Source organism: Melopsittacus undulatus, chromosome Z, assembly GCF_012275295.1.
Source record: "Melopsittacus undulatus isolate bMelUnd1 chromosome Z, bMelUnd1.mat.Z, whole genome shotgun sequence".
NCBI classification, from domain to species: Eukaryota; Metazoa; Chordata; class Aves; order Psittaciformes; family Psittaculidae; genus Melopsittacus; species Melopsittacus undulatus.
This window is the reverse complement of record NC_047557.1, coordinates 100,494,863-100,522,038: the sequence shown is the minus strand read 5'-3', so window position 1 is coordinate 100,522,038 and position 27,176 is coordinate 100,494,863. Positions and strand designations below refer to the sequence as shown.

Genomic DNA, 27,176 nt, shown 5'->3' with positions numbered 1-27,176 from the left:
ATGTATTTCACCCATAAGTTTAAGGCATAGTTCATCACAGACCTCTGGAAGTGGAAGCTAGTACTCAAATTCAGCAGGTCTCTTCTAAAATCCCTTTAAAATCCTTTTACTTTGAGAATTCCAGTTTCCACAGCAACAAGACACACAGCTCTCTGCGGAGTTTAGGGCTATAAATAAACCCTAGATCTATAGTTGTGATATTAGCTATGAGGGCTTAAAAAATTGCATGTGGTAACGAAGGATCAGTGCTGAAAGGAAACAAATCTAATGAGGAAAAGACGGCTCCTAACTCCATTTAGAGCACAGCTTTGAACAAAGGAAAATGGACAATACACACCACCTAGAAAGATCCTGCCTTTTCTAAGGGTCCTCCTGATTTCAGTGGGATTGCTGGAAATGGTGCCTTACAATATCCATTTTGCCCATGTTTAAACTTCATGTTTAAATGGTTGTCTTTAAAACAAGAAGGAGAAATGGCCACTAGCCATTGTTTTCGTAGCCTTGCTCTTTCTGGGGAAGCAATTAAGGCTCTAACACTGGGCCAGATTATTCAATATCCTTATGCATATTGAACCTTGCCTGCCACACCAGTGACTCCACTGGCTCTGCTCTAGAGCACGTCCCTATTTAGGAAAGGACTTGTACATGTGCTAACTTTAAACATGTATTTTAATCCTAATTGCTTTTCTGAACTGGGGCTGTTGGCTGCTGCAGGACTGCCTGGAGGGGAAGATGCTATTCCATGAGATGCAGTCAGAGGGCAGGAATTTGGTCTGCTGGATCTAAAGAAGTGTTGTCCTCACCCCTTGACTTCAGGGTACAAACAAAGACGCAATCCCGTAAGGAAACATAAATATTAGCAGTGTTAAAAGCAAAGAGGAAATTAAATAACTATCACATGGCATAAAAACAAGCTTGTCAGGGGAGAGAGAACTGGCGGGTTTGAGCTTGCACAACAGATTTGTATACAGTAGTGAGGAGGAGGAGATGAGGAAGGAGAAGAAAGGAAACACAAATCAAAGAGTTATTTGGAGTTTCCTCTATTGCAGACAGAAGGTCCATGTTATTCAAACAGATGTACTGCATGTCACCAGCTTTCTGGTGTTTGTTATTTTAAGGATGGTCTTAGGAAGAAAATAATCTCCACTCTGAGGCTCCTTTATATCCATTTTAGGCAGTCTGTGGAGAGAAGCCCAAAGAGTGGGGCTGTGGAGATTCCTCCAGGCTGAGCTGGTGGTACATCCTCTGCTCTCTTCCCAGTAGGTGATTTTACTGAACCAGGGGAAGGAAATGCAGCAGCAGCTCCACCTCAGTTGGGTCAGGTTGGCGCAGAACCCCACATCAGCACCACAGAGCTGCATTGCTGCTGCTTGCCAAGGGGTCAAAATAACTGGGAGAAAAAAAGACATTTGTTACAACACGGATGGACTTGGGCAAAATCCAGACAGAACTTGTATGTCTCTGTGTGTAAATGGGAAGCTGCTCGCTAGCCAGCAGCTCCCTTCATAGTCCCCATGGACTGGGAGGACATAAGGACTCTGCAGTGAGACTGGGGTGATCCGTTTAAATGTGATTTAACCTGGGATCTGGGTTTTCTGTGGCCCCATCACCAGCTGGAAGGATGATGAGGATGATGGTCTGCAGTTGTGCCTCTCTGAAATAACTGGCTTTGCAACCCAGAATAAAACAAGATTGCAGACATTGCAGTCTCCCACAAGCAGAATCAGGTTTTGTTTCTCCTGAAGGTGCTGGCTTGCCCATAGTAAGGAAAGCCAGGAATAAAGTTTGCTATTCTGGTCACTAACATGAGTGGTCTGATGGCAAGATCAATGCAGACAGTATCATGTTATAAACCTAAAAGCAGGACAAAGCATCCTGCTATTGAGGCAAGCCTTACATCAGGCAGCTCTGACAGAGGCATGTGCACCAGGTTGAGCTCATGTCTTCTTCCAACCATGCTACATCCCAAACAAAACTGTGCTGTAGGGACTTTTTTGTGGGAAAGATCATAAACATTACCCTTACACAGGGAAAAAGAGTTAAAATATTAAATGCACGACTTTAAGTTGCTCAGAGTGCAAACATTAAATTCCTGCACCTTCTGCCCTAGTGACATTTCTGGGTTGATTCATGTCTTCCAAAGGGCTTTCAAGCTCCTCTGCTCCTCGGTACCACTTAGTCTGGAGAAAAACAAAGCAAACGAAGACATATGAAAAACCTTCCCCTTCAGAGAATGCATTTGGCATAAGACACACTGTCTGGGACTGAGAGTACATTTATTTTCTTGTGATTAGCTGATCATCATGCAGGACATTTCAGAAGTTAGCGTTTTTAACAGAAGACACAAAAAGTTGGAATCAATATGCAATAGTAAAAGGCAAAAATAAAACAGGCATTGCAGAGGAGGCAGGCACCAGGCCCATTCTCTGAGGGCTCCGTCCTGCTCCCACTGAAATCAAAAGGAGTTTTGGAGTTGGCTGCAGTGGGAACAGGAACAGTCCTAAAGGCACTAATTAGTACAGCTGGTTGAATAATGCATAATGAACAGTTCATTCAGCTAATTTCATCTCTTTTTCTATTCATGAATTGCCCGTGAACCAATCCCAATTTTCTCATTTTGGTCGTCATTCAGAAGTTATTTGTGGGTTTCTTCAGGAAATCATTCCTGGTGTGCAATTCCAGCATGCAACATGTAAACACCCAAAGCTTGCACGGAAGTGCTTAAAGTGTGGGGTTAGCAGGACATTATCACTCTTTCTCAAGCTGGTATTTCTGTAACCAAGTGCAGCGTGAACTTTAAATGTTGCAAAGGAACTCTGAACTTTACATTCGTATTCAGTAAATACTTGTGCACGTTCCTTTTCTTCTTGTGCTTTCTCCTTGCATTTTAAATGGATCTAGCTGGAATACCAACCAAAGGCAGAGAGAGAAGGGATATGATGTGAAAACACCCCAAGGAATGTCACTGGAACAGCCAAGTAAATATTTCCAGACTTTCCTTTCCAGCTGTAAAGTGATTTGGCTGTAGCAAAGAGTAAATTGACATTGTGTAATGGATGAAAGTTGGAATCGGAGAGAAGGACTCCACTCAGAGTCGCTGCATATCCCTCCCAGGCTGCCAGAGCAGGACCCTGTGCATTGGGTAACGTTGGCTCTGGCCCCTATGTGGCCAGCAGCTACGTTAGCTCAAGTAAAAGGAAAGTGAAAATGACTGCAATGTGCCCTCATTTTCTAGAGTCACCCAAAATGTGATTTTCCTGGGGTGAGATTAAAGTAAGGAACAGTTTGGAGCAGGAATCGAAAAGAAAGAGCTGCCCTGTGACTGGGCCAGCAGGGATGGGGAGGCTTCACAAAGACTGAGGAATCCCTGTCATTCCAGCATGCAGGGACAGGCCAAAGCATGGGCAGACATGGGAAGACAAAGAATGCTTCCTAAGTTGAATGCAAGGAGTAAGGGAAGGGAGATGGGGAAACCGTTCTGGGCAGCCAGGGACTGTGCATTTTCACACTGAAGCCAGCACCATGGGGAATCACATGGAGCCAGAAAGGTCTGCCTGGCTTCTGGGTCCAAGAAGGGATGTGCCTGGGTACCCAGTGGGAGAAGGATCACAGGGCAAGGAAAGCTCAGGGCTAACACACACATTGAGCTTTGAAAAGTGACAGATGAGAGGGGTGGTGATCGAGGGGGGACCTTAACTCAGGGTTAGGCAGGTCTATCCTTTGTGCCTTTAGTTGCTGAAAAACCCTGAAGCACCCTTATTTAAAGACACGTCTGTGCCTGCCAGAGTCTATCGGCAGAGGGCAGTGGCACTCGCACACACACATATCCCTGCCAGCCTTTAATCCATCCTGCTTCTGCTCCTGTCACAGCAAGGACACCTTCCACCACCCTTGTCCAAACCAAACGCATTCAGTTTATTACTTGGAAGGCAAACTACAAGCGATGCTGCAGGCCCAACATCTGGCTTCTTTTTTTAGTCTCCCTCTTCCCAAAGCCCACGTGGTATTTTTCTATGGGCTTCAAAGCCGGGATATGTTTGTTTTTTTCAAAACCAGGAGCTCCAATTCCAGCATCTGCAAGAAACCTTACAGGAAATAACCCGTGCGCACAGAAGTAGTTGAGTGAACATGCCATAGCAATATTTATCTTTCCCTTCCATATAACAGTGAGGACAGCACGCAACGCTACTGCTCCTGTCACTGCATCCCAGCAGAAATGAGACGGGAGAGTGCAGGGTGGAGCTGCAGGATCAAAATGCTTCACTCAGGCTGAGTGGGGAAAGGGAATGGGAGAGATGGGCACTGATCAGGTCAGAATGGGCTGGTTTAGGTGGCAACAGGGAGCAAGGTTTTGGCAGAGGGCAGCCAGGAAAGGCATGAGGAGACAGGCAGGGGATGATCAACAGCAGAAACTCTGCTAGAGGTGGGATAGGGCAGGGAAAATACAAGGAGGTGGCTCTGAGTAGCACAAAAGGAGCCAGAAGCTCTAGGGTGAAAGTCCACAGAGGTGGCATTCACACACACAGAGCTGGTCCAGAAGTATGCTTTCTCTCAGCATATTTCCCCAAAGGGAGGAAAGCTGGCTTGGAGTAGAACCCACAGAGGGGAAGGATGCCCATCAGTTAACCCATCCCCAGTGAGACCAAGCCAGCAGCGGGTTCATCTGGGGCTTTGCAAGTCATTTTGGTAGAAGACTTGGAATTTCCAAGCTGAATTTCTGGCAGAAATGTTAATATTTAACCACATTTAGGAGGTCTAGAAATGCCAAACATGCGAAACCTGCCCACTTAATGACCAGTGTTGAACAGCCTCCTAAAGGAACTAGGGAACTTTTAAAATGTGATAGATAAAAGCCCTGGAAAAGTCCCTGTGAAGGAATCCTGTGGGCTGGGAGCAATGAGGATGAGACAGATGTGGGTAACACCACTGGCCTTCTAACCAGCAGCCTCCTGAACCAAGCTCCCCCTCTCATTTCAGTGGCAGAGATTCTCATCTCCTGCTGACTCCTTTCACTCTGGACTCACACTGTATTATTTTAGTCCATTTTTATATGCTTTTGGACATTCCAAATTGCATTGAGTCAAACTCACATAAAGAAAAGATTATATTGATGGATTTGGCTACATTTGCTCTGACATGCTGTTTAAAGGGAAAGAAACACTTCAGCTGGGCTTCTTAGTTAAACAGGATAGAGGAAACAAGAATTCAGACCCTTAAGACAGTATCCAGTGTTGAAGAAACTGGCCCTCTCCTCTCGCCTGATGGAGACATTCAGTGACACCCTCTGCATGTTCTGAAAAGCAGAAGAAAATAACCGTGCTTTCAGTTATTGTTTACTGAGCATTCTGACAAGGAATCTTCCCCAGCTGTTTGTCTCAAACAAACAAGGAGAATTCACAGGATGAGAGGAGATGCTTCACACAGGACAAAACAAGGAGCCAGTTCTGGTGTCCTGAGGGCTCTTATGGGATCACGGCTCTACAGGCACCCCAGAACGACCTTCACTCACAACCCGCTGCCTTGAGCAAGTGGTAACACGAGCTCTTACAAAGCTAATTTATCTTGCTGAGGGCAGCTCCTTGCTTTGCCCATGGGCTAGCCAGGAATTCTTGGTGGCTTGTGACAGAATCATATGTCATGCTCCATTTCGTTTCCTCTGGCTTCACCCAAAGCCACTTGTAATGAGAGAAAAGGCTCCCAGTTTGTATACTACACTTCAGATTAGGGTTTGTCTTACCGTCTGGCATCGAGGACAAACAATTTCTGCTCTGGCTGCAAACCACAGCTGTACTCACTCTTTAAGCAGCAAAATTCTTATTCCAACTTTCATTTGGCTTAGATCTGGTTCCCAAGCAGAAAAGTTTAAACTTTCACCTTGCTACAGGCCTGGCAATCATGAGATACCTGACTTTGAGCACAGCATAGCCCTGTCAGGATGGATTAATGCTGGGATAAAGACACCAACATAAGCAGAAAAGCCACCAAATAACTTGGTGTCCTTATGTCTACCACTGCAAATCAATGCAAACCTTTCTTAAGGGTCTGAGAGCACTTCCTCTGTTTTCCGCATTATCCCTTCCTCCAACAGACAATAACTGGGCACGGCAGGAAAAGGAAGCACATATGGTTTGCACTCAATGACAGATCACTACAGGGAAAGGACACAGAGAGGCTGTGGGATTTTCAAGGACCCTCTCACAGCAGGAGTCTGCGGCACAGAAGCAGAGTTGTGCAGCTTTACAATATATGACATTATGCAGCCCCAGTAAGCATCCTTCGACTGCTTACTCTTGCATTTCAGTACAGCTTCAATAAACACACTTGATGGTCTCAGATATCCCACAGGGAAATAAAAAAAGGATAAACTACCAGCATTTGGAATTTTTGTGGTGTGGCAGTTGCCTTTGCAAGGTGTATAATGAAGTTTCCAATAAACCATCACCCAAAGGAATAAGCCTTTTTCTCTTATACAATACCAACACAAGTGTTCACACAACTCATGTGACAGAAAGCGGTCCGCATCGGGGCGCAGTGGGCATCCCATAAAGATCAACTCAAGGCAAAATGCAATTGTGCTTCTAAAAACAACAGTGTCAGAGGTTTTGTTTATCTGCGTTGCAGCAATATTGCACTTGCTAAAATAAAACACTCACTCCCCGTCTCCCAAGAAGATTACCATCATATAAAAACTCAGTCTGGAATCATTCTTTGCCTGCCTGGGGCTGCATTTAAGAATGTTATTCCTGGCCTGCTCCACTTAAAGATCACCACCCGTATCATTTATCTAGCTGATGCACAGCCTGGCTACCGGGCTGCAGCAAACACACAGCCAAGTCCCATGGAAAAATGGCCTGGAAAGAAATGATGCGTTGGCTTCTTGGTTGCTGGATGCCATCCATGCATCCCATAGTCAAGCCTAAAGACAGTAAAGGTGCTTCAAAAAGTGCATTGCTGTCAGCCAGAACCCCAGTGTGGGAATGCGCACATGCATCAGAAATAACCATTTTAAGAGGTCTTTGGTGTTGCTCATTTCCACGTTTTTAAAGGTAATCTGAAATCAACTGCTCAATTGGCTTGGACTGCAGAGCATGATTTGGTTTGGTGAGGCTGCTCAGGCAAACACTGGTGCCAAAAGCTGTTGGCATCACAAACCCAGCAGCACCTCATGCCATATTGCACCCTTCTGCTCTGCCTTTGAGGTTCTTCACCATCCTAGAACAACAGCTAACAGAAGAAGGCAGCATGGCCATTCCTCTGCGACTCCATAAGCTCCTCCTGGCTTGAATGAGGTGCTTTTGACGGCAAACCAAGGGAAAAAGGACACATTAACCCCCATTACAGCAAGCAACGAGCATAGGAAGACAGTCAGTCACCAGGCCCTTCTCCAGGGTGACCCTCTCCCTGAGGGGATGACAGGAGCCCCAGGCCCACATCAGCCACCAGAGCTCATCCTCGGTGTCCAGAGCAAGGCACAGCCATGCCCTGAGGGGTCACTGCCTCCGGACCGGCCCCACAGGCGGTGGCAGCACCGGCATACCCGGCAGTCCGATTCCCACCATGGCCTGCAAGGAGCCCACACCGCTCCGCACCCCACCACACCGCACATAAAAAGAGTACCCCTTCTCCCTCCCCGCCTATTTAAGGGTTCTTTGGACCAATCAGCGCCAGGGGCGGGATTAACGCGGACTATAGAGTGTTGATTGACAAGCCTCTGAGACCCCTCATCTCGCCGAAGAGGGTGTGGGTGGAGCCAGCATGTCAGCAGCCAATCATCATACGCGTGTATACAGCTCAGCCAATCCCTGCGGCGGTGGGCGTGTCCCGCCGCGGGGTCAGACCGGGAGTGAAGGAGCTCCACCGCTCCTTCCTCCCTGCCTGCCGCTCCGCTGCCGGCGAGGACTGCTCACTGCGGGATCCCTCCGCCGCTCAGCGGTGGAACCGCACGGGTGTGTGCTCCTCCGCCTGCTCGCTGCCTTCCAGCGAGGGATTATTTCCCCCGGTAGTGGCGGCGGGGCGGCTCCAGCGGAGCCCAGCGCGGCGGATGGAGGCAGCCGGCGCCCGGCTGGGAGACGGAGCCGCCCCGTAAGGGAGCAAGGACGCCGGAGCGCAGAGGCCTGCTCGGTGCCGCCGGGCCCTACCGGGCAGGGACCCCGCGGCCAGGCCGCGCCTCAGCGCTCGGGCCTGCGCCGCCGGAGGCCTCCCTCGGCGGGGCCCGGCCCGGCCCTGCCCGCAGCCGGCGGCTGCCCCCCGCGCTCCTCGCCGCCGGGCCCCCTCGTCCCCCGGGGGCCGGGCTTGTCCGGGGGGCGGGAGCGCGGAGGGGGACGCTTAGGGGGTGTCGGGGCTCCGGGCTTGCGGGCCCCCCTCGGTGCGCTGCCGCCCGCTCTGTCCGCCGCGACCCCCAGCAGGGTGTGCGCCCTCCGGGCCGGGGGAAGGCGGAGCGCCATGGTGGAGAAGCGGTGCCCGAGGCTGCAGCGGGATGGTGTGTACCGCTGGTTCTCCGAGCTGCCCTCTCCGCAGCGTGTGGAGTTCCTGTGCGGCCTCCTGGACCTGTGCATCCCGCTGGAGCTGCGGTTCCTGGGCGCCTGCCTGGAGGACCTGGCCCGCAAGGACTACCACTCGCTGCGTGACTCCGAAATCAAGGCCAACAACCCCGCAGACCTGGGGAGCCTCACCAACCTGACGGACGAGGTGGTGCGGAGCAAGCTGTTGGTGTCTCTCGCCCTGCTCGGGTCTGCACACCGAGAGGCGGCCGGGGTCCTCTTCCGTACCCTCACCCATATCGATTCGGTCATCAACAACTATGGGCTACAACTCAACGAGGGCCGCACAGGGGATGAGTTCCTGTTGCTCTTTACAATGGCATCCAACCATCCTGCTTTCAGCTTCCACCAGAAACAGGTCCTGAGGCAAGAGCTCACCCAGATCCAGAATATCATGGCCAGCACCAGCAAGAATCCAAGCACCTCTACCCTCAACACCATGGCAACCTATCCTGGCTGCCATAAGGTGGGTATCCTGCTCTTACCCACCATGGTGGCACTGCTGCAGGGTTGTGTCTTAAGCTCTGGTTTTAAACCTTTCTTTTAGTACAGGCATTCTAGTGATAAATGGCAGCCTGAAAGACTGGTGGCTATCACTTGGTTCGTTGATGATGGGGGTGAATAACTGAGGGCAAAAAGAGGGATGCATGGAGTTCTTGTCGGTTGTGGCATTCAGGTGGGAAGAAGTTCACAAGCTCATCAACAGGCATCCGTGTAAACCTTAACTGATTGCTTTTGGCAGTACCTGTGCTGAGGGGACAGTCCTGCCAGTTGTGTGGGAGACTAGGGATTCAGTACAGGAAGCAAACATATGTGTTTGGAAACAAGTATCTGTTCAAAAGTTTCCCTGGAATAAGTTGGAAAGGAGGCTCAGCTTAAGAAGTAGCTGTCCAGTGGCAAAGTCATCTTGGCATGTCTGGGTTTTGTTTAGACAAATGGGATGGCAAACATTCTTAGTTTATGATACTAAAAGGGTGGTGGTTGCCTGTGAGCCTTCTGGGTATTGATCTTGGTGTCACTGGTTCACTGTTATTAACTTGCTGTTTGTTCATTCACCTGCCAGCAATGAAGGTAGACAGTAACATTTAAAGATGTGCTGTTAATTATTACATATGTTACTGAGTGCTTGAATGCTCTTGGCTTGCTGCAGCTGAAGGAATCAAACTGTCTTTTGGACTGAATTTAACCTGCTTGAAACTTCAAGCTAAGTGCCAGCTAGGTGGATGCATGTGATCAGTTAACAGGCTTTTGAGGGTATATGAGCTCAACCAGCAAATAACTGTGTTACCCTTCTGTTGGGAAAGATACTGTATATCTAATGGCTATGAAAATCCCTGTGTTGGAGTAGGATCCTAAATAAAGCTTTTTCTGAGGGCTCAGTACAGATTGTGTTGAGTGTTTGATTCCAGACTGAGAGCAATCTATGCTCAGTCTTCCCCTGAATACAAATTTCCTTCCAGTTTTGTTTCTTTGAACACTGCTGCTTGTAAAATTTAGATGAGTATTATTAAACTTTGTATTTCTCCTAATCTTTCCTTCCTATGTCTTTAAACAGTGCTTTTTCCTGACATTTTGTTTTAAGGGGAAAGACCAAGATATGGGATTGCCCTTCTCTTGAGTTTAAATGTCTATGTGAATAAAACATGGAATGAAAGATTTAATGCAGAGTGCAGAAGGGTATAATTAAAACCAGAAAAAGCTTCCTTTCAGATGCTTAACTACTTGCAACTTCCTTTATTCAAAAGATGCATGGACCTAGGCTTGAAAGGGAGGACTGTAAATCAGATACAAGTTTTCCCAAAATAAGGTGAGTAAAAAAAGATGAAGTTCTGTGGGCAGGAACGTTTTTTTATTTAGAGTATGCTTTCAAAGCTTCTCAATAGCCCACGGTTTATGTAGCTGAAAAACTCTTCCACTATTTATGTCAACCTAAGATGGACGGAGAATCCATCCTAGCATTTTTTGTGCCAGCAGTAAGGCACATAGGACAGTCAATTGATGGGTTTTTTTGTTCTTCTGCACTCATTGAAGGGCTGTCTCTTTGAAAAGGCTTATTTTTTACTTATTTTTTGTATTTTTTAAGAAATAAGTGTTGAATACTGGCTGCCAAGTACAGGATAGTTGGAGGGAACAGAAAAGATGACTTTGCTTTCATGGTCTCTTGAATATGCATTTTGTTTGAGCAGGTTTCCTTTAAGGTTGTTGAATATTTTGTGTTGATAGCTGGCTAATTTGCTACTTTTAGAGTAAGCTGTTGGCTTAAAACAGGAGTTGGATGAAGCAAGTGGAAAAAACAATGTCTTTCTCCATTCAGCCCAGTTTAAATGTGCACAAATAAATTCCAACACTGTGGACTTCGATCTTGTGATGTTACCAAGTTATGTTGTGACAATACTTGTGCTGTAACATCACTTAAAAAAACAATACAGATGTCAAGAGAAAGTGAGTGCAGTGGGCTGCTGCCTGCCAAGAGTCCTGTGCTCTTCGTCTTCTTCAGAACTGGAAGAGAGTTTCTTCCCCAGTGCCAACACTTTCTCATCACTCCTGTTGCTTTACTACAGCTAGAGCTATGCAGAGATGGTCCTTGAAATCAGTGCTGCGTGTTAAACTGTGAATGCTGCTCCTGTATTCTCAAATGTAAACCTCTTTGAGCTCATCCCTTAAAAAATGAGCTGCAGAAATGGCCACCATCTGAGGTCCTGAGAAACTTTTGGGAAGCTGGAATGGCGTGGATGTGTAATGGCATGCAAATAGGGAGCTCTTTGTGAACAGGGCTAGTTACCCTTTGGTGTTTATCTTGTGCCAAGTGTGGGAATAGGGACTAACACTTGTGTGACCACAGTTTCTTCTGCATAACTAGAGGTCCATTACAGTTTCTGATGACTTACATTTAACTTGTTTATTCAGGGATTTGCAACAAAAAAAGTTGAGCAGTGTTCTTGTTCTCTTTGCAGAAACAAATGGAAATGTGCTGCTTCTCCTTAGTCCTTTTAAAGTGTAACCCAACTTGATCTTAGCTACCACTTTTTTCCAGAGGATTGGAGCTTGCAGTCCTCTTTCCATCTCCGGTCTCTTTCACATCTTGCAGTGAAATCTAAATTGTGAAGAGACTGAACAGTTGGTTACTTCAAATATTTCATGAGCCTTCAAGTTACTTTGCGTCACTAACCAACTTCATCTACCCCAAACAACTGCTTTTTGCTGTTCTCTTTTACTGTCTGCTGCAATTGCTGACTACAAGAAGTCTCCAAAGAGCTACCCATATATTTTTGCTTTAATTTGTACTTTTCAAAATTATTCTTGGAATATAAGAATCCTAACAGGAAAAGGTGGCTGTGGCTGGCTTTACGTAGGTCAGTAATTATTAGATTCATGGTTTCTACTTGATAATACAAAATGAACAGTTTTTTCCTTGCCCTAAGTAGTGGAAACTCTGCCCTCTCTACAGCAGACAATGGCTTTAGTCTTTGTAAAGATGTTAATTTCTGCCCCTTGTCGTCTTGTTTTCTTTTGGTTTTGAATGGTGCCAGTGCTTGCAGGACTTGAGTTGTAAATTCTTCAAACCTTTTGGTTGTAGCATGAAATCTGAGGTGGTAGTATGGTTTTTAAAGATTGAAACAGTGCAAATTGTCTTCAAATGCAATCTAGTCATATGTCTGAGGAATCAGGTCTTTAAAAACTTTTGTTCCTGAGATTAACAGTAATAGCCTTTTTTTTTTTTTTTTTAACTGGAAATGATGTTTTCAGGTTAATTTTGCACCTGAAGATGCCTATCCAGATGTCTTATACCTTTGGCACAGAGGAGATGGAATGATTTTCTGGCCAGCCATCTGAAGGCTCATCTCTATGCTGATGTGTAGTGCTTAGAGCTGCAAATTCTGCTGTCTTCTTAGAGGAGGGGAAGCTGGAAGCATCTGGGCACACCAAAACCAGTAGTCAGATGTCTCCTGCTGTGCATGTACATATGCAGGTGCTTTGACAGGCAAACTGCCACTGCTGAATCTGTGACCAACAGAAAAAGGAGAAATGTTTCAAAGCTGTGTCCTAACATCTTGAACCACCCATTCAGGCTTCTGTTGTGCATGCCTCGTGACAACAAACATCTGACTTTGTTATAAGTGAAAACCTAATCACTAGGGACATAACTCCCAGAACTAAAGGAAGAGTTATTAGTGAATCTGTCACTGTATATTACTTGGATTTGCTTTCATCTACTGAGATCATTCTGTAAAAACAAGGAAATAAGATAATGCTTTGGTTGCTTGCTTAGCTGTGCTAGCCAGCTATGGCAGGAGCTCTTCAGTGGAATTAGTGCCATGATCTGGTTGAGGCTTCAGCTGCAGAACTGGGGTCATAAATAGTAGGTCTGACTATGGTTTGTTTGCAGCTCAGAGGAAATAAAGTCAGTGACACTGTAGTTATGTGGCTGTTTCAGGTTGGTATCTTATGAATGGGAAGAAGGGTTGTTGCCTAGTCAGTTTCCAAATACTGCACCAACATCTATTTCAAGTTTCTAGCATAAGATGCTATTTTTCACTTGTGTTAATTTGATAGGATCATCCAAAACTTCAAAACAACTAAAGACTGTATACTGGGAGGGTGCAGAGCTGGTGTTCCAAGAGGTCCATTTCAAATAACTACACCATTCTGCACTGTTTGCCTCAGGTGATTGAAGTTATGTGTTCCATCTTCAGAAATATTCTGATTTTTTTTATTTTTATTTCATATGTGGAATGATGAGTTGGAAAAAAACCCTATTACTTGTTGGGTTGAAACTGAGCCCTTAAGGCCTCATGGAGTCAGCAATATAACTAGTCAGTGATCTATGCCAGCTGCCATTATGGCTTTTTTGCTAGCTTTGTGCACATAGAATAAATATGAGAAACCTAATTTTCAGCCTCCTTACTCACTGAACGTATTTCATAGCTTTAGATCTCATGGCTTTGGTAGATTACCATGTAAATAGCAGTTAGCTAGGATTAGAGGTGTTTACTTACTGATACCAGTTGTTGCTATCTCAGGAATTACCTCATTTTCAAAAGCATACAAACCTCACCTTGGGAGCTGTAAGGGCAGGTTTTGCAGCTTCCAGCTGTGGACATGTGCCAGTCTTTGCATGTCCTTTTGGTGTGCTCGGTCCTTGAGGCAACAGTGTTTGCACACACCTACCTCTTCATGTTCCAGTTCAGAAATGAGAGGTTTCCAGTTCTGTTTCACTTCTTACTGATACTCTTGTTTGAAAGTTTTTGTGACTCTGATAAAAAGATTGAGTTTCAAACCTGCCGTATTTTCAGATATGAGCGTGGCATACAAAGGAATCCTTGGAAGACAACGATGTCATGTAGTAACAATATTAATTGCCACCAAATTCACTTTGCCTGATCGTTGAGTTTAAGAACCTTAATTAGTTTGCTTGGGAAATAGAATTTGCATCCAGACATCAGGGCCAGTACAGCCAAAAAATTTGTGTTGAGCTAATAATGTTGTTTTTTCCGTGAACTGTTTTCCCATAATTTTGTGCATGCTGAACCAAGTTTTTGTTTCAAGAGTACATTTCACTTAACTTTTTAAATTGACTTTTTCTTTTCTCTTACTAATTACCTTGTAACTGTTAGTTGTCACTTAAGCAACATTGAAGTTGCTTATCTCTCCTTAGAAGGCCTTATCTCTCCTGGAATTAAAAGGCCTCTTGTAAGGTGTTGGGTGTTTTGAACTGTACCATACTTCAAACTGATTTAATTGAAGCTGTAAAAGCTCTGTGGAGATCCCACTTGGAAAAGCAGGGGCCAGCAGTAATTAACCACACCTAACAAGCATTCCAGTGTCCAACTTCAAAGGTACTGAACAGCATCCTTTTTTGGCAGTATTTGGCCATTTGCTTTAGTGTTAGGGTAGCGCTCTGGTTCCTCTATGGACTTCTCAGTGCTTCAGTATCTGTGTTGTTTTCCCCTTAAGTGCTCTTTAGAGGCATGTGTATACTCATCTTCTGTATTCAAATACTGCACTGACCATTTTACTGCTTGCTCTTGAGTGCTTTATCTCCTCCTCCTCCAAAAAAAAGAGGCAAATATGGGAATGTTATTCCTAAGAATATAGATAAGCATTTCTATGACTCCATTTCTATGAATCCACAGAAAAGCTAGATCTAACTTGTCTGTTGAAACGAGAACCATTGTCATGCTTAAACTAGAATTTGACTTTACTCTTAAGCAAAAGAATTGGAGCAAGTCAAATTGAACTTGTTCTCTGTTTAGATTTGAAATGGGTATTAAATCTAGCAAAGAGATGTATGGTTCAGATACGTATTTCTTTGTAACGAGCAAACATCAAAATTCCTTGCTCCTGCCTCATGCTAAAATAGAATTTTTGCTTTGGTCCCATTGGTGTGATTATCATAAGCATTGGAAGGGATCTACTTTTTAATTGGGTGTTCTGGCCAATAATGGGCTTCAGGATATTTGTAAATAGCTGAAGCGATCCGGAAATAATAAGATCAATTACTTAAGAGTAAGATCTAAATTTGAATTAAAGACCTGCCAAGTCATGGTGATAAATAGTGGAAGTGAACATTTTTCATGCATATCATGAATTACTTTCCAGTGTTTCCTTTTTTCCACCATAGTAGCTTTATTACACTCAAGCCATTACTTAAATGGTTTTTGGAAGGGAGGGAGGAGGAAGGAGAAATCCAATTCAGTGGATTTGTGTCTTGTCAGATAACATCTGCCAAGCTTGTTAATTTGTGAATTCTTGCAGAAGAGACTGGAATGGCAATGAACCATTCCACCAGGGAAAAGCTTATGGAGTCGTTGCTTGGTTTATACTTCAAGTTTTAGAATTGCTTCTTTGACTGGCCTTTTACCTCCCAAATGTAAATGCTAGCCCGGAGGAAGTGATTTCCCACCCATACATTGGCAATAGAAGTAGGCTAGCTCCAAAGTCAACATAATATTGATGTTTTAAAGGCAGATGTCATTAAGGAATGGAGGCTTGTAGAGTGGGTAGGACCATGCTATTCTTTGAATTCTCATGGTAAGTGTAAGGAGATCTTCCCTGCTTGTGGCTATGGTTTCAGGCTTTTATGTTTTGATGGCATTCAGGTGAAGAAACAGGGACATGTTTGTACATCAGTGCTGGGATAGAGAGCAGTTGTACCTCTTTCAAGGTCTAGTTAACCAGTTACCGGTTTTGATTCTGAAGTGCTTTCCATGATTGGTTTGTAAAATACAGATTTGATTTCTTTCTTTTTGTTTGCTTGTTTGAAGGGAAAATAAAAATATTTCTTGCCATCTGTCCTTTCTTATTATTAAATATGCCTGATACACCAGAAATCTAGAATGGAAGTGCCTTGAATTAGCAGTGTGAGTGAACTGGTTGCACTTGCAGCTTCTCTCTGTAGTAAATTGTGGAGGATCAGGTAGACGAAACAGGCAGTTGTTGTTTTGTAGCTTATTTGTATTAAGGCTTGTGGGTTATTTTGTTGCCTTCTGTAATTTTTCCCTTTGGAGTTCAAACTTTTCACTCTATACAGCTTTTCAGCAGGAAATCTCACAAATTGTGCCTGTTTGGCATCTCCTGTGGTTAACTGTTGGAGACTGTGTAGTGGTGGCAGCAAACATTGCATTAATTTAACATTAAAGAATTCTGAAACTTCTTTGCAGAGCACAGCCTCACTTGTTTGTGGTGAGTGCACAAACTAGTGTTGTCAGGTATCTTCAAGTGTTCCATTTGATTGTTTTGAATGACAAATGAACAGCACAATGTAATTAGTCCGGTTACTCTGTGGTAGGTTTATGTTCCTAGTATTGACAAAGTATTTGCAATTATTTAAGCAAAGGATCTTAGGTGTAAATTAGTCTATAAATTACAACTCACTTTTTTGGTCCATCTGCTCTGCTGAATTTATAATGGAGCCTTGGAGCAGGTGTGTGATTGTCCCACAGCATTTAAGTACTGTATGCCTCATTTCATCCCAGTAATAGTCTCACAGGACAATAGCATGTGATCTATTACCCCATTTCACTGTGAATTACCTCTTCACCCTTTGTGTTCAGAGATGGATACCTTTTTACCAGGTTCCCATGGGAGAAACATGGACACACCTGACTTGGTTGACCTAGTGCTTACATTGTTTTTTGGTAGACCTAGCTGTTAGAACTGCATGAATTTCTAGCACAAGCCAAACACTTTCAGTTGCATTTATGCCCCAGTCCCACAAAGAAAATAGGCATGTGTAAATTTAACTGTTGAGTAGTGTTGAGGACTTCAGTACTGTGAAAAGTTGGTTGTGTTTGTGTGAGCATTCCTTAACCATCCTTGTGGAAGAGCCTGGATATTCAAAACGAGTATTTGCATATAGAAGTAAGTGCAGAACTGGTGCTGGAGGCTATGGTTTCACAAGCAGCTTGGCTGACTAATGGCTGTTGCTTTGAAGAGGAAGACAGTCACTCAGTTTTGGTCCTTTTGGTTCTGTAGTCTCAGTAGGTTTTGAGTTTCAGGTCCTTGCACTGGTTGTTTCTGGCTCAGACTTAGCCTACTGAACAATGTCATGCCCCCATAGAGTGACATCTGCGTGTCAGCAATCCATTTCTTTCCCAGATTGTTTGTGAACCTGAGTTACGTCTCTCCATTGGGAAATAGCAGCTTATCTGCCTGAGCATGCCAGGGTTGTATTCTTGCCATCAGGCTTCTGCTGGAGCATTTTTGCAGCAGGATTGCTCCATGTTAAAGACCTTGGTGTTGACCTTAAAATAAGCTGCTGTAAATACTCATTAATATGAAAATGACAGGAACAAAGTTGACTTTTTCTCCCCACCAGACTTCAGTGCTCCAAGCCCTGAATGCACTCTTACATGTTACCTGCATCACCCTCGAGCGTGGAGGTCAGTTTATGATTATGAAAAACTTTATTTAATGGAGGCTTCCAAAGCAAATATTGACAGAAGCATTTATCATTGGGACTTTCCCAGTGTATCACTGGCCGTTTCTGAAAACTAAGTTATATGTGGAAATGTTTTCCTACGTAAACAGTGTGATGCAGGACCTAAATTGCATACCTAACAAGGAATAGAAAACATATCTTATTCCCTCAGATCCTGTATCTGAAATTGCATGCATACTGTAGGTAGTAAGCTATGTTGATTTTTAGTATTGGCTCCACTTCAAACTAAGTCAGCGAATACTTTGCTATTAAACCATGCATTTTCCATGTTCTGTTTAGTTATTTTTAAAAGGAACATATAATTGCTGTTTTGGTAAAATCCTTACCACATGAAATTTGACTTCTATCAGTCCTGTTATTTTTATGAAAGGCTCTGCTATATTAAATGTCAGGGATTGTCCCTGGGGAGCCAAGCTAACAGTTACTGAATTTGGCTTCACAGGTTTACTGTTTTCCATTGACTTCCACGGTCTTGGACAGTGGCAGACCCTTTTCAGGTAGCAGTGGCTGAAGGAGAACCTGTTGAAGTAACTGCTCCTGGTTACTTCGTTGTGCTATTAATGTCTTGTTTTCTATGTGCTTTTTGATGGATCAAGGGGGTTTATAGAGCTTTCTAGAACTTTTTTCCTCTCCCAAGGTAATCTATGTCTGTTAATGTGTCTCTGCTAAGGAAGAAAAGAATCACTGCACTGCTGGAAAAAAAGAATCCAGTTGTTTGCTGGCAGGTAGAAAGAGGAAAATGTGGTAATGGGTTATGGTAATGGTAAATTCTAGCAGTGGCTTTTGGTACTTTGACGTGTTTGTCACCAACCCGTGAGTCAAAGCAGTTGTTCCACTTCCTTGCTGACACCTGGGGGTGAAGGGCTTCAGGGTAGCATTCCATGATCCTTTAGTCTAGCCCTTGTTGGGAAGGATGTGCTTTTCAGTTTTGGTACTGATTTTAATACTAGGGAGAATGACGCACAGAAGAGTTCAGGCTGAGCCTTGGTCATTAGGTGGTTGTCCTGGGTTAAGCAGTAGCAGTGATTTTTCTCCTTCTTAGTAGCTCGGTCGGGCTGGGTATCAGTCAGGGGTTGGATTCTCTTCCCTTGTTATTTCCCTTATCATTATTATCATTGGTGGTAGCAGCAGTGGTTTGTGTTATACCTTAGTTACTGGACTGCTCTTATCTCAGCCTGTGGGAGGTACAGTCTTTTGATTCTCCTCCTCATCCCTCCAGGAGCAGAGGGAGGAAAGGGGGGGAGTGAGTGAGGACTGCATGGCTGATTTATGACTGAGCTTAAACCACGACAGTAGTGATTAATTTTCTTTGTCATTTTCAGTTATGACTACTACTTTAACTTGAAATTCAAGAGACAGTCTGGGTTTTTATCTGGACAATCAGCAGTTCATCTGTGAGCCAGATGCTTTCCTATGGAGAGAGTAGACATCATTAAGAATTGTGTAAAAATAGCTTAAGAAACTCTTCTGCACCCATTTGAGTGGTGCATCTTCTGGAGCTGTTGAAGAAGCCACTCTCATGTTAATACAATTTATAGATAATGTAATGAAACTATGGCTAGGTGGAACAGAGGGCTTTGCTTCTCCCTGGCCCTCTACAAAATGCTGTGCTCATGGCAAGATTAGGTATAGTGAAGAATATTTCTATTCCTTGAACTCTCTGGGGTTGCTGCTGTATTTGTTTAGTCTTCATGGACTGTTTCTGCTGATGTTCTCAAATAATTTCAGCTGAAAGATTCAAAGTCTTGTGTTCAGATGTCTGATGCTGTACCCTCTTAGACCTTGAATGATTCATGCATTTTTCTGCACTTGTAAAATGTCACTCCTGTGGTTTTATGATCTATAGCCTGAGCCCTTCTGGTCTGGGAGGCCAGCTTATCCACCTTTACAGTGGACTCTTACTGGTTTAGAAAACAAGCCTTTAACAGTTCCTAAACAGCAGATCCTTACTCTTTAGTAGCATCTTGGCTTTCTTGAGAGATGTTACAGACCCTAAAGGACTTAAAACAATTTACATATGATTTCTCAGAATCTTTATCTCACTAGAATACCTGGTTCTTTATTCAGAATCTAGTGACTGCTTACTAGTAGTTGTGCTGAGCCCAGTTTATGGGATTACAGTTATGTTCTGATACAGCGAGCGTTCCTCCCAGAATTGATGGGACACTGACTTTCTGCAGTTGAATTAGCACAAATCCTGTATGGGCATCTTTCTACTGTCAAGCTTTTGCCAATATTTCTCGCACCTCTCCTAGGAGAGTATCTTCTGCAATTCATAGCTCATGGGTTATTGTTCCTCTGGTTTGCTTGGCCTAAAATTGAAGTAGAAAAAGAAAAGCTGTTACTATTTTGGAAATAAAACATAGATTTGCAAAACGTTTTTCATAATTTTACTTTTTCTAAGCAAATCCAAACCTTTGCAGTATTGGTATGTTTAAGTCAGTGGAAAAAATTATTTAAAATTTGGAATGAAAGCTTCAGATTCACTGGTTATAACCCCATTCAGCTCACTAACAAAGTGCTCCATTTGGAACTAATCAGAGCTTTGTGATTTTTCTAGGCCAATTTGAAACTGCTTTCCTTTGATGTGTGTCTGAATCAGACAGTATTTGAGCTCAGTCAGTCAAGACATATGGGCTAAATTAATCTTTACCAAATATATAAAAATTAAGTCTTTATGGAAAGAACTGGAGGTTATGTATAAACAAAATGCAAACTTTAAACTGAACGTGATGCTTATTGTAAGGATGATGGGGAGAAGGGAACACAAGATAGGAAGCAATATGTTGTAACAAACTGCTTGTTTAGAGATTTTTCTGAAGCCATGTGGCTATGTTCTTACTCAGTTTCATGTAAGTGTTTGTATTTGCTGACTGTTCTGAATATTTAGAACCTGGTTGTTACAGATAACATAGTCTTGCCTGAATCTATTTTTCTAGCTTGCTGTGTTACTCCCTTGCTCCTATGACATCTCCCATGGCCAGGAGGACAGTGGTGTCAATGCACAGTCTGCTGGAACTTCCTCTCAGCAGCAGTCCACTACAGTGAGGGTTTAATCATCCACTACAGTGAGGGTTTAATCAGGTCCAGGAGAGAGACAGTGTGGGATAAGCTTGGGTAAAGGCTGACTCTGGCAAGGAGACTTAAACTACTCTTTACCCTCCCCACTCACAGGATTGATGTTTAATGGCTGGTCTTCCTGATGGGAAAGCTTGGTATTAAGGTTTTGTTACTGCTGGAAAGCTGTGCTGAAGAAGTGTACAGGTTAACTTTATTTTTGATCAAAAAGTAGACCTAACAGTGCTGAAAAGAAGAGCAGGTATGTGTAATCCTGCTGTCTTCTGACACTCATCTGTCCTTCTAGATTTATTTCTTTGCATGTATAAGCTTTCGTATGGATGTCAAGTATACCAGGCCTTTCACTTGTGCTACCGCTTTAAACTGCATATAAATATAAATGTCAGTCTTAAAATGGAGCTTACAATAGGTAATTCTAGAGTAAGGATGTGCTATTTTTGACTTGCATTGTGTATTCTGGCTGATGTCAATGTTTAAGGTTAATGGTAGGGTGAGCAAAGTATTGTTTTAAGCTTAAATTGTCCTAAGTCACAGCAGTCTCACGTAAACAGGGTCCGAGAGAGCCTTTTTCCTTCCAGGGACCTTTAGTCACTGGTATTGGTTAGCATGAATAAAGGATAGCTTCTTGTGATGTGGAGACCCAGGTTTTCTCCTGTGATTTGTGAAAGGCTAAAATTGAAGCTAAATTCTCATTACAGCTCTCCATACCATGATTTTTCATTGATTTAAAATGTATGAATTGAAATTCAAGTGATGCATTAGTTAGTATGAGTGCTTTTGTTAGTCTTAACTACCGCTTTAGAGCACGCTTTCCTCTTTGAGAGATTTGAACCCTTGTGTTCAGTGCTGCTAATGTAACTGTTCATCCACTTCTGCTTCTCATTACCTAGAAAACCAGAGTAATTGCCTTGCTTATGAGGCAGGCGTTGAATGTTATGCTATAAGTAATAGATGTTTTTTTGTTGCTACATAATTGTGAATGCTCTTGTGGACAGCAGCTTGTGGGCAGCGCTCAGTTCTGCTTCTTCTAATGACTTCTGTTTTTTTCTGTAGCTTTAATGGTGAAAGTAAGTGTTATTATGCTAAATGCGGTTTAGAAGGTAGGTGAAGGCCATGAGGTCTGTTGTGATAATGCAGCCTTCTGCTTGGGCATTTTTGTTGTGCTATTTTTCACTGAAATACAGTCACAATAGCAAGCTTTTAAATGGCAAAGACAATTTTTATTTTTATTTTTTTCCCCACTGAATTGAAATACATTGTTGTATTCTGCATGGAAATGCTTCGAAATACCCAAAACAAGGAATTTGTCCACCACTTCCCATTGATTGGTGACTTGGGAAGACAAATGCCATCACTCTGATCATCCTCCACTTCCTTCTTATCCCTCAGCTTTCTATGCTGAGCATGATGCCATAGGATATGAATATCCCTTGTGCTCAGCTGTCCTGGCTTTGTCCCTTTCCAGCCCTTTGTGCACCCCCAGCCTGCTCAGTGCTGGGGTGAGAACCAGAAAAGGCTGTGTCTAAGCACTGCTCAACAGTAACTAAAACATCCCCATATTACCAACACTGTTTACAGTGCAAATCCAAAACACAGCCTCATACCAGCCATGATGAAGGAAATTAACTTTATCCCAGCCACAGCCAGCACAATGACATAACAAAAATGGGATTAGTTTTCTTCTTGAAGAGTTAAGAACTGCAGTGTGGAGAGGTTAAGGATCATGCAATATCTCTGCAATTGACTGCTGTGTGACTATTGCTTAACAAAGAATTAAACATAAAGGAGCTTTATAGATTAGCCAAAATAATCTAGGTTTGTGAATAGCTGCTGACTGAAATAACTCCCCTGAACTGTTACTTGTGGAACATCGGTAGTAACACCCCTTGGTTCTAGAAGAGGCACACTTCTGACTGCCATCAGAGTGGTTCTGCTCACTCTGGAGGAAGGTGTGATGTTTGCACATTCCCTCAGTTTATTTTATTGGATTTTTGTGTCTTTCCAGGTCACGCCAAGGTCCGAGACCCCCATCAACAGTGTCAGCAACAGTCTGGAAAATGTACTACATACATCAACACATTCCATTGAGGAGTCATTACCCAAGAGGCCTTCGGGGAAACACTCCAAAGGTGTGTCCTTTTCCGCATGCACACTTCCAATGGGGAAACAAAATCATGTATCTTGGTGGCAGCTGATGTTACTTCAATTGTGATTGGAGGCTGGAGTTTTGCTTCTTTACATGTGAGCAAAGGAAGTCACAGAAGGGGTCTTGTAGTAAGGCTTTGAGTGAAAAATGGTCATCAGGAGACAAGCACGTTTGTTTTTCTGTTGGAGAAATAAGCAACAGTGTTCCTTATAAGCTGAAATACCAGCTTATCTCTCATGGAATATTGTATTCTCCGAGTGACTATCTCTTGACACTCCACCTCTCAGTCTTATAGTAGCAGGTTATTTCTTGGATGAAACATATGGTGTGTTGCTTTACTGAGGAGAGGAGAAGGCATTTGAAGCAGCACTTAGGCTTCTCCTTCCACCTCTCTGTTAGTTCCAGAATGTGTAAGTGAGAAGCTGGGGGAAGAGGAGTGGAAGACAGGAGAGAAAACTTGCACCTTTTTCCTTCTTAGTGTGCGCCCTGAATGCTGTTACAAAATAAGTCTTTATTTTTGCAATGCTGACCTGGCTAAAAGCTGGGCTTAGCAAATTAGTGTTAACAAGTACGAGTTCCATTTCCACACTGCAGGCTATGATTACAAATATTAAAATGTCGAGGTGAAAATGTGACTAATAGTAATTTTTTTTGTAATGCATATAAAAAGCACTGTTAAGTGAGGAAAATCTTTGAACTGTGAGCTCTGTTTGTAGTAGCAAATAGCAACTTCTTGTGGTATTAATAAAAATAGCTCTGTATGGCAGAGCTAATGTAGGGCAAATGCACCATCGCATTAGCAGCACTAGTATATTGCCTTTAAATGTCATTAAAAAATACTGCCATGGACCATATAAATGATTTTTTTATTTGGAGTTTAGTTTTATTTGGAGTTGGTCTCTGCCACTGGCTTTCTGCATCGCCTTGCAAATATAGTTTAATGCCACATAAATGGTGATGAAGGATTTCAAAGCACATCTTCACTCAGAGGAGCTGATACGGATCAGGAAGGGTTACATATCCCAAGAAAATGTTCTTAGCTTGCTTGGACCAGGCCTCCTTTTCTGTGACACACTCAACGAGAATCCCAGAAGCTGTAAGCAGCAATAATTTTTTACAGCAGAATAGTGCTGTAAGTAGCTATTTCTCCAGCTGTAAAAACTATCAGGGTAGAAGAAAATGCACCACTAAGCAGAAGCATGGCTAAGGTTTGTGGCTTTCATCTGATTAAAAATAGGACAGGGTTCAACACTGTTTTCATTTGTACTCAGTGATTGCTATTCCAGTACCATATATGCCAAGATTAGTCATGGTGCACTGTGAAAATTAATTAGGTTTTCCTCTGATCTGTTTTTTTTTTTTTATAGAATACCTCCTTAGTTTTCAGAGAATGTGGCTTTTTAATTTATAGATTGCCTTAGAGATAGTCATAAAAAGAGTCATGAAACAAATACAGTTTTCATACTAACTGATACTCTGCTTTCTGGTTCACCAGCAGAAAAGATTGTGTTGAGTTCTCCTTGATGTGCCATGTGTCCGGTAGGGAGTTCTGTCTCTTCAGGTTGGAGTAACATTGAGGATTATTATTATTTCTGATTCTCATAACAAACAGACATCTTTTTAATTTAGCAAGACCCATAAACTTTTTAACCTAGAGCACAGGAAATTGTCATGCAAGTATAGGATGGACAGGTTGCGTGACCACTTGTGTAATTCTTGTGTTGATACTTTCTAGTGAGCCTTGTTTCAGAGAGCTTGAGAGGACAGGATTGCTTCTGACTTACGGTCAGAAACAGTGAGCTGCCTAAGTCAGTTGTTCCACTCTTGGCACAGTACTGGGATTGAAAGTGTCTCCGTTAAAAAGGCTGTAGTTGAAACAGAAGAAAAATGAGAAAGTTCATGAAAGCTGCAGTATCTGTTGTGCTTAGATGGATTAGAGACAGTTTGTATTAATCCAATGAATGGTTTTAATCCTGATTTGCAGACATGGTAGTAATTTAACATAATTCCGTACGTAGTTGAACAGCGGATGGGTTTGTAGTAAGTTTGGACCTGAAAGCTGTCAGTGGCTGTATCTCTCCTAAACCACACTTTGAATCTAGCTTTTAGTATCAAAGATTTCTAGCTTGTACATTGAAGACAGATGAAAGAGTGGAGTATATTGCTGACTACTCCTATAGTAACTGTGGTAGGAGTCTGTACACACTTCTGTTTGCATCAAGTGGTTAACTGGAAACATTCACATGTGCTTCATGTAGAGACTTGTCAAATACATAACTTCTGAATAATTTCACTGTCCTACATGCACAGAATATTGCTGCCTTGGGAAACGCATTTATACAGTGAGTGTCACTGAGAAGCCTTCATTTCAGAGGCCCAGCTAACTGTGGGAACACTGTCAGGCACTGGGCTTCTGGCTCCATACTGTAATGCCCAAGTTGCTGGGAGTGATGACCAGCTGGGGGCAATCATATGGTTATTTGGCAAAATTCATTGATTTTTATTCTGGTCATTCAGTCTTAGTTAAAACCCCTTCTCCCTTCTGCATGTATTGGTGCTAAAGCAAGGCAAACCAAATGGGCGTTTCTGCAAAGGAAGAGTTACGACACTAGGCACGTCATGTAGCTGTTGACATAAGCACTTTGGATACCTGCCCTTTATCTGGACTTTAATTTGTAAAATAAAGTTCAAAAATTTGTCCTGCCCAGTGTACAAAAATTATGGATGGGTATTGACATAGAAGGATGTGAACCTCTTTTGGACTCTAGGAGCTGCAGCATGCATTAAGAATTGTGCTTTTTACTAACATCTTTTGGTGTTTGAGGATTGTTCAAGCCTGTTCCCACAGATGTGGAAGTCAATTGAAGGTAACTTCAGGAAGTGGAGACTTTCCCTATTCTCAGTGACAGTATTGTTGTGCTTGTAAGCTGCACACAAGCACAGGTTTTAAGATACCGAGAGATCTCATAGGTCAAGGAAAACATAGGTAAATACAGACTTGTGATAACCAAAGTTCCAGGCATGATATGTCGCTAGATCTTCATGGGTTTTTTCCACTGTTTCTAGAATCTAGCCAGGTTTTAACTACAGCTTTAACACTGATCTGAACAACACAATCAAATTCAAATGAGGGTTGAGCATCTTTTGCATACTGCATGAGCTGAGTGTTTTTCTGTCTTTCTTGTTGTGCCTTAGGCTTTTTCCCACAGTACTACAAAAGTTGAACCAGTGCAAACATAGCTGCAGGTGTCCAAAACTCGAATCTACATTTCTGACATGAAGATAAGATTTCGTGCATGCGAATGTTTGCCTGATAGGCACATACTTTAGCAATGGTGCAGCTGGATAGTGATGGTCCCTTCTGTAGACAGGTTTGTGTTTCCCAGCACAATACCAACAGAGTCAGCAAACTTACTGCAGGTATTCTGATTCTGGTTGTCTGAAATGAAGGATTTTACCTTGTATTTTATGGAGAGCCACCTCAAACCTTTTCCTGGTTTCTGACCTGGGTGGTTGAAGAAGGTCACTGGTTAAAAATATAATACTCACTAGCAACTTCTGTTTTGTGGGCAATCCTGTGTTGGTAGCTAAGGGAAATGGAATTACTATGTCAAAGTCCAGAAGGAACTATCAGGCATAGGAGAAGTCCCATTGACAGAGCTAATCTGTAACAAGCTTATGGATGTAGAGTTGTTCTGATTTGTGTGACAGTTCTGAAAAGGGAGTAGTTGGGTGCCAAAGCTGAATGAAAAATTAATCTTTTTTTGTATTTTAAAATACAAAACTGGTAGGAATTTCCTCTCCACCAGAGATGTTATTAATTACGCCTACTGTATGGTTCCAAGCAGAATGATTTGGCTGATAGGTGAAAAGCACTGTAGGCAAATACTACTCTGTGCATGTGACATATTTTGGCAATGTATGAAATATGCTCAGTGGCCACAGCATATTTTCCAAAAGCACAGTGGAATCAAGTATATTAGACCAGATGCTGAAGTGCAGAACAAAAGAATGTTTATAATAAAGGCAGTGTAAGTCGCAAAATGTCACCATGCAGTCTTCATACTGTAATTTCTCATAATACTGAGTAAGATTTTGATTTGGCAAAGCCTCTGTTTTAAACTTACTGCAGTGGAAGCTCTGTGCTGGTATTTATAAGATGTTCATTGCTGCTATGAGGCTTTGCAGGTGGCACTTACCACTGTTCTCCTCCATAAAGCAGTCTGTAAGACGGTTTGCTTGACGGAACAAGTCCCATTTTGTGCAGAGTGACAAAAATTTCCCTATTCTTGTCTTTCCTGTGTATTTATCTTGCCTTTCCGCTGTTGCCACACAAAACCTCAAAATTGTTTCCCAGCCAGTCTGATTTCAAATGAAGCAACTGTTGAAATGTGATCCTTATATAGTGAAGCTGAATCACAATCCTTGCAACACATGCATCTAATGATAGACACAGACTGCTTTCTGTGGA

At 43.0% G+C, this 27,176-nt stretch overlaps 1 protein-coding gene across 1 annotated transcript in view; it reads left to right on the top strand.

Annotated features, from left to right (window-relative positions):
* Positions 1-8,394: 8,394 nt before the first annotated feature.
* Positions 8,395-27,176, top strand: part of ZCCHC14 (zinc finger CCHC-type containing 14) — a 53,330-nt gene continuing 34,548 nt past the window's right edge. Inside the window, exons 1-2 of the mRNA XM_005144915.3 lie at positions 8,395-9,006; positions 22,565-22,688. Of these exons, the coding sequence (XP_005144972.2) occupies positions 8,443-9,006; positions 22,565-22,688 (688 nt within the window). The 5' untranslated portion in view covers positions 8,395-8,442. The remainder of the gene's footprint in view (positions 9,007-22,564; positions 22,689-27,176) is intronic.